The sequence below is a fragment of the Phoenix dactylifera genome, chromosome 8 (genome assembly GCF_009389715.1).
Source record: "Phoenix dactylifera cultivar Barhee BC4 chromosome 8, palm_55x_up_171113_PBpolish2nd_filt_p, whole genome shotgun sequence".
Lineage (NCBI taxonomy): Eukaryota > Viridiplantae > Streptophyta > Magnoliopsida > Arecales > Arecaceae > Phoenix > Phoenix dactylifera.
Window position 1 is genome coordinate 26,371,185 of NC_052399.1, and position 11,256 is coordinate 26,382,440.

At 36.6% G+C, this 11,256-nt stretch overlaps 1 protein-coding gene and 1 long non-coding RNA gene across 2 annotated transcripts; both read right to left on the reverse strand.

Annotated features, from left to right (window-relative positions):
• Positions 1 to 1,567: 1,567 nt before the first annotated feature.
• LOC103724146 lies at positions 1,568 to 2,184 on the reverse strand. Its single transcript, XR_606769.4, has 2 exons — positions 2,045 to 2,184; positions 1,568 to 1,950 (listed from the first exon to the last, which is right to left on the reverse strand). It is a non-coding gene; the product is annotated as an uncharacterized LOC103724146 (long non-coding RNA).
• A 1,334-nt stretch (positions 2,185 to 3,518) lies between these two features.
• On the reverse strand, positions 3,519 to 7,758 carry LOC103724145 (ankyrin repeat-containing protein At2g01680). Its single transcript, XM_008815311.4, has 3 exons — positions 7,396 to 7,758; positions 5,823 to 6,232; positions 3,519 to 4,778 (listed from the first exon to the last, which is right to left on the reverse strand). Exons 1-3 carry the CDS (start codon positions 7,685 to 7,687, stop codon positions 3,906 to 3,908), a joined length of 1,575 nt encoding a protein of 524 aa, XP_008813533.1. The 5' UTR covers positions 7,688 to 7,758; the 3' UTR covers positions 3,519 to 3,905.
• Positions 7,759 to 11,256: the final 3,498 nt, after the last annotated feature.

Consider the following 11,256-nt stretch of genomic DNA (forward strand, 5'->3'; position numbering starts at 1 on the left):
TGAGATTTGAGTTCTAGGATAGCAAACATATCTGAGAAATTTTATTTTTCTTTTAATTCTCTCTGGAACCAAAGGGCCATTGCTTGGTGCAATGTAAAAGATTTGGGCTAACAAAGGCAATGTCTAGGGTTCAAATCCTGAGGAAGCCACTTTGTGCAAAAAAAAAAAACAAAAGTTAGATCTATCCCCAGCACGTCCCTCCCAAGATCCCAGATTGCTGGGACCATAACTAGATAATAGCCCTTTTTAATTCTCTTTAGAACCAAATATTGTTAATTTATTATGCTTCCAAAGCTCCTAAAAACTTGTAAAATTTAAGTTTAATTTAGAGAAAATGATTTTCAATTCATATATGTTTTAAAATATTTAAATCATAATCAACAAGATGGATTATCAATTTAATGATATATCATATACTTTAGCACAATAGCACAATGAAAAACATCCATTTTTGTGTCCATATGATGCATAGGTTATAGACTTCCAAAACAAATGATTTTTGATTGCTAGACAGTTTTAGTAGTATAGATCATGATCAATAGTATGGATCTTTAATTGGAATGTCCTATTATTTATTTAAGGTTAAGAAAAGTAGATATCTTCTCCTTTCGAGAGGAGAAAAGACCATCTCATGTTACATACATGCATGCATACATTCATGTATGTACATTACCCAGGCACTTGGCACAACATACGTATGTATGTATACATGTATATATGTAGAAAAGCTACAGATGTTATATAACAAACAAATTAATGGAATAGTCATTGTTTGCAACTTATTTAATTTATTCACTAGGTTTATTTAAAGATACTTCAGACTTTTTCAATGCTTAAACTGATTATCAACCATGATATATATAACTAAAAGATGATTTACAAAAAGTGTTTACACAATTGTAATAATTTTATGTTACATATATGATAACACTTTGATGAAAGTCTCAGCACAATCTTGATAACTTTATATTGAATAATAACATAACAACACTTCACTTAAAGTGTCCATAAACCCTCAATTTTATTATATTAAAACCATAAGGACACTTTATTATGGTGTCCAACACTTAAAATTACGAGTACCCCACATGGCACTCCAAAAAAAAAAAGTGCTGTGTGGGTTTCCTCTTGCTGACATCAGTAGGACACTTCAATTTGGTGTCTCTAACCGTGTCATATCATGTTATGTCACGTACAAGTGTCCAAAAGTGTTGACACTCCAAGATAGCTTAAAAATGGAGTCTCCAAGTAGCATTGCTCAAACTATAATAAAATGTTTTCTTCCACACGACTCTAATGAAAGATGATGGATGTTCAGTGTTATAGCAGCAATTTAACTATTTATCCTAGTCAACTTAGTAGTTGAGCATGAGGATGATGAATGAAAGAGAAATTGAGAAACTTATCAAAATACCTCCACAACAAGCGGTCAGACCCATTTTACATCTTCTACTGGCCCAGTGTTTTAGAGGTTAACTTGCATATCTTTTGCATTTGATGCATGAATTTCCATTTTATTGCAATGCAAGCACCATAACCGTAAAATAAATCCAACAAGAGCAAAATCAAACCTAGAAAAGACCGAAATCCCCAAATCAAAACCAAGTAACCCTTACCAATTCCTCCTTCCAACTGAAATTAGCACAAAACACGCATCCTTTTCTGAATCGAGTCCCTAAAGTAACAAAACCAGTTTCCTTTTTCTTCACAGCATGTACAATAACATTCAAAATTAAAAGCTGATCGATATACCAACTTCAAATCAAGAAATCACTTCCAAAAGGACACAATCTTTGGGTCTGCAAACACATAAGCTGAAGCGAAGCAAGAGGGATAATGGAGGAAAAATTACATCTGGTCGAGCTGCTTGTTGACCTCCTCTACCTCCTCCAGATCCGTGAGGAGCTGCCGCACGATGGCGCCATACGTGAGGGTGAAGAGCTCTGCATTCTACTCGCAGAATTAAACGGAAGTTAGAGATCGAGAAATGGATCGGGGACGGGACGACATGATTAGGGTTAGAGTTTCGGTGTCGGTTCCTTACGACGCGTTCGACGTTGGCGAAGACCGCATCGCCAGTCCTTGGGGCGAGAGAGGCCATTGGAGTTTTCTTCAGGGAGGGCCGGCGAGGGGAGGAGTTGATCCGGCGGAAAGGCAGCTAGGCAAGCGACTAAAAATCCTCCATTTTCTTTGCGGTATATATATATATATATATATATATATATATATATCATAAATATTTGTTTTGTTATTCTATTTTTTATTCTTATTTTTGCATACATGCCACTTAATATCGTTAAAAAAATTAATGATTTTAAATTAAAATAAATAAAATATTTTTAATAGATAGATGTGCAAAAAAAATAATATTTATAAGATGATCGCGATGAAAAATAAAAAAATAATTTTAAAATTTTATTTTATTTTAATTAAAATAAATATGATTTTTACTAACGGTATTAGAACAACGTTATATTAAAAATATTTGTGTAAAAACAGTATTTTATGATGGTACAGAAATAAATATAAATTTTTCAATCTAACCCAACCTACCAGGCTGAAAATACCAAAGTTTTGGACTTTGGATGAGAGACCAAAATTGATGGGTTGCCATGGAATAAATTATTCCCAAATCAAGTAAAATAAAATTCTTCAGTTAAGTAGAAAAGGGTTGAACATTTCAATCCAGAAAAAAAATGGGGAAATTTTTTTCAACAAGATAATTGGGTCAGATGACGTCTTGGTACATCACCAATTGTCCTCTAAATTTCACTAGAGAAGTTAGCAATGATTTACTTAGCTTTCGTAGACAAATATCAATAATTGTCAAATAGCGATGGTGACTCTGGGTGTCTAGGCGATATTTTTCTCTATGAAAAAAAGACTTTTTGATGATAAAACATGATCGCTGTGGAAGTTTCTCTTGCTGATAAGCGGCTCATTTTCTTTGGCACCATGTCTCCTTCTCCCACAATCATGGCTTACAAGAAACAAAAAATTAGTGGTTAATATTCAATATGGTTAGGTAAGCTTCCATCAAGGTGTCATCACTAATTATATGAAATGTTTGGAGGTTGGCTTAGAAGATTACGTATGGACTAAGAAAACGGAGGACATCTATAGCTGTATTGGGAACAAAAGTCGTGCTTTACCAATTCATACCATCCCCAAACATCATTTTTTATAATTCATGCCTTCCCCAAACATCATTTTCATAAAACTAACCTCTTCCATCCAATACCATCATGAGTATGGTATCAAGATTCGATTTAATATATGAGACGAACATATTTTCAACCGCTCGAACCAAGTAAAATCATCCGGTACCGTCCGATGCCAACCTGTTTTGAATATTACCATTTACCAATAACCAAGTGTAAGAACGAAATATTGGAAGCCTATCTTGGCAGACGATACAAATCATACCATACCAAATTGGTACCGTACTGATGCAACTCCTACTATCGATTTTGTGGAATTATCAAACAAACTTTAACCTATAACCAGTGGTTTACTCCTTTATAAAACACGCAATAGATATCTGCCAAAGATTTCAAACATGGGGATGATGCAAGCAGATACCATCTTGAAAATGACCTGATTTGCATCAAAACACAAGCACCCAGTCCGGGTCAAATAAAATTTAATTCAACTACCAAATAAGTTTACAACTACCAAGAGAACCAACTTGATTCAATGCACCTGTGGAAGAGAGAAGCATCTGATTCTTGTTAATATTTTTCCAGGAGTGGTGTCTGGATCATGTTCCTCGTGACCGTACAAACAAGCAAGATAGCACCAATAGTTCAATGAACAGACTTGCCATTATATGACTTGCCACGATATTTACACACACTGTAGCAAGCTGGCTCTTTCTACATCCTATATGCATTCCTCTGGAAAAGTTACAGAGCATATATCTTCTTCTCATGATCGGACAAAGCATCTGGGTCGGAAAAGGCTGAATAAAGAGACCAGGAAAAGGATTTGCTGCCGCTTGCCCTCTTAATACGCCTCTGAGAATCTTCACCAAACTTGAACCGCTGTCGAAGAACGAAGTAGCTCATAATCAGAAGTGTCCCAACCATGATAGGCCCTCCAATTGCTGTTATCGTGATAGCCATCCAGGAAGCTTTATTTCCCACAACCACAAAAGCTAATGAAAGAAAAGCAGCACAAGTGCTGAGACAGGCAGCCCACATGAGTTTATTTACAACCGAGACAACCAGCTTTTGAGCACCAGTTGCCCATGCAACCAAAGTGATCTGAACTACGACGACAGCAAGGGAAATAAAAAGAGCAGTGGCATTCAGAAGGCAGAAAACACGAAATCCCATATATTCAGCTATCTGGGCCTTGCCAGCATCTTTCCCTTGTGTAATATATTGACCAGGCAAGTTGAATATCGCCATGAAAGCAATGGAGGCGATTAATACTGCTACCAGTGTTACTGAATTGATGGTATTCTGAACAGCTTCTCTGTGCAATTTTTTCAGCTCCTTCGCAATCCCAGTAACCCGTTTGTTAGTTTTAGCATTCTGAATGAGTTGTGAATAAACATCGTGCTTTATATCGCTCACTGTTCTCCTGAGCTCTGATGTTTCATCAATCTGGCCAACATTCCTCGCATGCTTGGCACCAGCCTCTATTAGGCTTTCCGTTATATCCATTTGAGATTCACCATACGGGATTTTTTCTGCCAAATCCATTGCAGTTTCATTCTGATTGTTAATCGCATTGATTTCAATAGATTCATAGCTTAATAGAAGTCGGACCATCTGAGGAAGGGAAAGAAAATGAGCGTCATATCATCAACTAGCTGTGCATAGTGCAGTGATAAAAATTCCTCATACTCAAATTCATTCGAGATAATACTCTCATAATCCCAAATCAAATTTGGTGTAATTTAGATTAGGTGAATCATGTCAAACAGCAAGACACCAATGAGAAACACGAAGAAGAAGAAGAAGAAGAAGAAGAAAATTTGGTGTAATTTAGATTAGGTGAATCAAATTCATTCGATATAATACTCTCATAATCCCAAATCAAATTTGGTGTAATTTAGGTTAGGTGAATCATGTCAAACAGCAAGACACCAATGAGAAACATGAAGAAGAAGAAGAAGAAGAAGTAAAAGAAGAAAATTTGGTGTAATTTAGATTAGGTGAATCAAATTCATTCGAGATAATATTCTCATAATCCCAAATCAAATTTGGTGTAATTTAGATTAGGTGAATCATGTCAAACAGCAAGACACCAATGATAAACATGAAGAAGAAGAAGTAAAAGAAGAAGAAGTAAAAGAAGAAAATTTGGTGTAATTTAGATTAGGTGAATCATGGCAAATAGCAAAACACCAAAGAGCAACAAGAATCAGCAGGCAATTTTGAAAATTGAAACAGTACTAGCATGATCCAAAGATGTCCTTATACATTTTTTATCTTGCTCTGAGGTAAGCACTATATGCAAAATAGTAAAGTGCAACATTCTGGACAGTGAAGTTAGCAAATGGTGTCAGGACAATTTGTTGTGCTCAACTTTATGCTTAAATTTTTTTTAACAAGTTTTGCTAGCTGCACTGAAACTTGAAACCATAAAAAATGCATAAAGGATAAGGGACTGGCAGTATTATCTTTTTGAGAAAACACTCCTGAGGAGACAAATAATAAGCTCTCACACAAAAAACTAAATTATTCAAATGTTCATGCAACTTTCAGTGCTATACAACCAATACGAGCAACATTATCAAAGTAAATCAGAAAAATGCTATTTTATTATGTATGAAATCAATTCCAAAGTGCAAACCCCTTAAATCATCATACCTGTGGCCGCCATTTTCTTGTGGCTATATGCAATGCTGTGTTTCCTTTCTTGTCTCGCAGATTAAGTATTGAAATATCAGCAAGCAACAGTTCCTCCACAGCATCAGGATTTCGACCTTTTACAGCCATATGAAGTGCAGTCTGGCCCTTCTTGTCTATGATGGAAACTATTCCTGGATCCCTCTCTATCAGGGTTTTGACGATCCGATGATAACCAATTCTTGCAGCCGTGTGCAGTGATGTTTTCCCATTCTTCCTAACAACTCTTATCACACTGTCATCTACATCCAAAATAGCATTCACCACATCCAAATGATCCTTAACAGCAGCCGAGTAAAGAGGGCTAGTGTTTGATGAATCGCACAACTTGCAGAGTGCAGGCCACACACACAAAAATTCTTTCACGATCCCTATGACACATGCAAATTGGTTCAGATATTTCACGTCCTGGCCACAAACTAAGCATTTCTTCAAGCAACAAATTTTATATGAACTAATCTTAAGCATGCATCACGGCATCTGATAAGTTCATTCCACAGTCTGAAAACATTCAAAATTACTTATCAAATTTCTTACTGGAAGTGTTTCCAAGAAAGTATTTATGTTTTGAGAAGCTTGAAGAACACCAAGGACAGGGTACAGCATCGAAAAACTTCCATTCTCAAAAATTATTATCTGAAGTAATCGTCCTAGTTAAGTTCTCATAGAATTGACATTACGGTTAAAGTGACTTCTGCATGAACAAGATGCAGATTACAGAGCTAAGATTCATTCTGTATCTCCAAAATCTCAATACTTTCAAGTCATGGATGCATGTTCCCGCTATATTTTTCATGCCTTATAAATCACATGTAAGCAATACAGTACTGAAATATTCAGAACATGTCGGAGCCTACTCTGAGGCAACAGTAAACAGATGAATCTGGAGTTTACTAAAACCACATATACTACCATAAAAAAATAACAGCCATCAATTAGCTCAACATCTTCGCTTCAACTGAAAACCAACCCAGAAAGCAGAAAACTAATTTCTTGTCTTTCTTGTTCAACGTGTCAATTTATCAATTACCATTTCCTTTAGCAACAAGCAGAAAAATGTTTCTTTTCATCTCTTATTTCTCCACAATATTGCAGGTTACAAGTTCGAATCTTGAACCTTAAAAGAAAATTATTTAATCAGCCCAGAATATTCACTTTCACTAGAAATTCGACTGAAAAAGCACAAAAGTCATCTCTGAATTATGGAAAATTTTCAATTTTTTCAATGACAATCAATTGAATCCAGTTATGCTTAGTACTGATTCTGTCAGTAGAACATAATTATCAAGGAAGAAAAAAATCTTGGTTGTTTAAGTTAAATAAATCAGAAATGTCTCATATTGTTGTATTTTTCAGCAAAAATATGTTTTTTTGTTTTTGTTTTGTTCAAAGCGAAGACAATCAGACTTCAAGTTGACTTGATTTCTAGTCTAATACTGCGTCCCATCAAATAAAACCAAATCAGAGTACGGAGATCGACAACAAAACCTAGTTTTGATCTTGGTGGTGGTGGACGCAGAGCAGAGAAGCTCACCGGCGTGGCCCTGCTTGGCGGCGACGTGGAAAGCGTTGAGATCGACGCGAGACCTCAGAGTAGCGGTCTCGAAGTCGCAGAGGCGGAGCAGATAGCGGAAGAGCTCCTCGTAGTTGTTCTCCGCGGCGATGTACAGCGCCGTCTCCCCGGCTTCCGTCTGCGCGGCCATCAGCACCGCCACGGCCCCCTCAACGCCGGCGTCCGGGCCCTCCACCAGCCGCCGTACGCCGTCCAGGTCCCCAGACCGGACTGCCAAGCAGAAGGCCTGGTGCGATCGGAGCCGCAGATCCATTCTCTCTCTCTCCCTCTCTCTCTCTCTCACGCACCCAGCCCTTCCCCTTAGGATAGATATGCTTCTGTCGCTGTCGCTGTCTCCACTATAGAAGTTAGGGAAACTTAAGGTCCTTATTTAAATGATTTTACTGAATGATTACTTTATTTTGATATTTAAATTGAAGAAAAATTAAGAAGAGAAGATGCTTGATAGGGGAAACATGGAGGTGATCTTACTAAAGATAATTGGATAAAAAAATTCTTGGTAGATTGGGGTAGAAAGATTGGAAGGGATTGCCGACAAACATAAATCTCCCTTTCCTCCACCAACCCACTTTTGTCACCACAAAAATCCAAACGCCATGAAGTGGACTAGCGGCTATTTTTTGTGGTAAAAGGTAACTAGCGGCTTTGGATCTCTAGGGTGCATGAAGTATTCCACAAAGAATTCAGATCATACTTAGCATTTTTACTAATATAAATCTTGCATGAAAAAGTTAATCAGCTAATGCTGAACTCCATCATTGCCTGTTATTGGTCTACAAAGATATCTCCAATTCAAACAAAGTTAAACTATCTCTACTTGTATTAAAATAAGTTTTGGATGATGTTACAGGCCTTTATCATATTAGTTGTGAAAAGTATATTTTATCAAAGGATGGCTAAGCTTATGTCTCCAAAGATATGAGATTTATATATCAATTTTGTAAGTGCTCGACCTGATAGAGGCCTATCTTGTTCTTTGGCAAGAATTTTGTGTTTGTATTTTATCTTATGTAAAGCTAATTATTGACCGTGGATTAAAACTATACTTATTTTTGCTAGGGCTTAGGACCGGATCTATATAAAATTTGATATTTTCTGTATCTAGCCAATGATCAGCTTTAATCTTATTATTGTTGAGTAGAAAACTTAAAGTTTAGATAAATGAATTGACTAAATTGCTCTCTATTTTAAATTATTTTTATAACTACTTTTACCTTGAATCAATCACCCATTACCTTTACATATGGTCTCTACCTGGCTCTGTTTGAAAACTTGGAATTGAGGAGAAAGAAATGGAATGGAAAGGAAAGTTAAAAATTTTGATATTTGGGAGGGAATAGAAGGAAAAATTTTGGATTCCAATTTTCTCTTTTCTTTCCTCCTATAAGTGGGAGGATTTGGAGAAAAAAGAATTGGAACTTAATAATTTTTTTATAATACCTATTTTACCCTTAAATTAAAGAAGTATCAAATTAAAAGGACAAATATATCCTAGGATAAATTAAAAAGGTATATTTTTTTTTCTTTTCTCTCCAAACTTTCAAATAAGAGAAAGTACTTACTTTCTCTTTCCTCTTAAAACTCCTAAACAAGAGGAGAAAAAAGTCTATTCTATTCCTTTCTTTTCTTTTTCCTTCTTATTAAAATTTTTTTTTTTTTTCTTTTCTCCCCAAAACTCCCAAATGGAATGTCTGAGGAATTTCATTAGGCTGCCTAGCCTTGGGTGGCAGCAGAACCCCACCCTCCTCCTCCTTTCTTTCCTTCGTCTTCCAATGGGGCCACTAGTGGTAGAAACAGCGAGGAAAGGAGACAACACCAATAGGGATTGGGTTACAGTGGACTAAGGGATGACCATTAGTGACTTTCGCAAGGATGATGCTCATGGCGGTCAAATCAGAGATAGAGCATGGTTGTTGGTGGGCGGATGGGGTAAAAGTTAACTATCTCAATTAAAGAACAACGTCAACAGTGACCTAATTATATTTGACAAAAATAGTTTAAAAATTAATGTCAGTCCGTAATAGATGTACTCATGAAAATTTGACATTTATAAACATACCTCTGATATTTGGATTTTTTTTAAGCAATACCCTTGTTATCATGGTTCCTTCAGTACTCTAACTAAAGTATAGATGGGTTAAAAGGTAACTATTTCAATTAAATAACAACATTGCCCTAATTAAATAACAACATTGCCCTCAAATATTACAGCATAATATGCAAAAAATGTAATTCGTATTCAAAAAGAAAAAAAGAAAAAAAAATGCACACCAGGCCCTTACACCCATAGATATTGGATTAAATGAGTTATGATGATAATATTTAATACAACGAAGATCCATTAGAATTTGATTCGCTCAAAAAATAAAGTTTTTTGAATTCCCATGCCATAACTCATCGAGCACCAAAGATAATTAAGTTCCATGTCCCAACAACTAATGGAACATCTAAAATAATCCTGTAGATTAGAGAGCGGAGTTGCCTAGAGTGCTCTAGAACTTGTTGTTTTCTGACTTTATTGGATGTATCCATACTCAAACTATATGAATCATCCGCTTTAGCAATATATATATATATATATATATATATATATATATATATATAATTTAGCAATACTAATTTCTCAAAATCAAGATAATGAACACACTAGTATTACAATAAAAGTTACTTTGAAATTCAAGCTATCTCACACCATATTATAAAGAAATTGTTTTAGATGTCTTTACATGTATGCCCTCCTAAGAACTCAAATTTGCATAAATACCTTCATAAAATTGAGATTTGTATAAATATCCTCATAAAATATTATTTTTGTATGAATATCCCACCATCATGGTTCTGTTAACTCATTAGTCAAAATTATATTTATTTAAATTAAAAAATAATTAGAATTATGAAATTATTATGTTATCTATGAAGCAGATAACAAGTCTCACTTGTCTAAAAAAAACCAACCTATCCATCTCCCTTCTCTCTCTCTCTCTCTCTCTCTCTCTCTCTCTCTCTCTCTTTCTTTTTTTTTTAGTTAAAACGGCTACTCATTCATATAAGTCTAATATTAGTACACCTATCTAGATCACGGAAAAGTAAAGACAACAAAGCAGAAGAAACATCTGATCCGGATGTCCACAAAAAATCCCCGAAGTGCCGGGCGACATAGGAGACGATCCAGTCTGTAGCTCTGTTCGCCTCCCTAAACACATGAACTGCCTGAAGGCCGCCCATCGACTGAGCCATCCTGCGTGTCTCCCGGATAAGGGGATGACCATCACCATACCTGTCCGCCCCCTGGATCCAATCGATCACCACCGCTGAGTCTCCCTCAAGGTACACTCGCTCCACACCAAGCACCTGCCTGGCGTAGGATAACCCCTCCCAGGCAGCCCGCAGCTCTGCCCCAACAACCAATAAGCCCAGGTGTCCGGCGCCTACCTACAGCCAGCATCCTACCACAGTGGTTTCTGATCACAAAGCCAACCCCTCCGGTCGCGCCATCTGCTAACCTGCTGCTGTCGAAATTTACTTTGAGATAGCCAAGAGGTGGGGGTGCCCAAGAAACAAGGACAAAAACTCTCTCTCTTTCTTGATCGCTCTCTTCCACTTGCGCCTCTGTTTCCCTCTCTACCTGTTTTGAAATTACTGTTTTTCCTAATCTCTCTCAAACCCTCTATTTCCCTCACCCACCTCGTAGGGTCTAGCATCTCCCATCCCTCAACTCCCTTCTCCACCGTCAACAGCCCTTCTCCCCATTTCCTCTCTTCCTTCTCTTCACCAAATCTCTCCTTGTTGTCGGAGTATGAGACTCTCCCATTATTGCTCTCT

What these genes read in the sequence shown, in the direction of transcription:
- LOC103724145 (XM_008815311.4), bottom strand. Translation starts at nt 7,687, where the DNA reads ATGGATCTGCGGCTCCGATCGCACCAGGCCTTCTGCTTGGCAGTCCGG. An exon ending in CGCCAAGCAGGGCCACGCCG is followed by an intron (nt 6,233 to 7,395) that starts GTGAGCTTCTCT and finishes CATGTGTCATAG; the next exon opens with GGATCGTGAAAGAATTTTTG. An exon ending in CAAGAAAATGGCGGCCACAG is followed by an intron (nt 4,779 to 5,822) that starts GTATGATGATTT and finishes TCCCTTCCTCAG; the next exon opens with ATGGTCCGACTTCTATTAAG.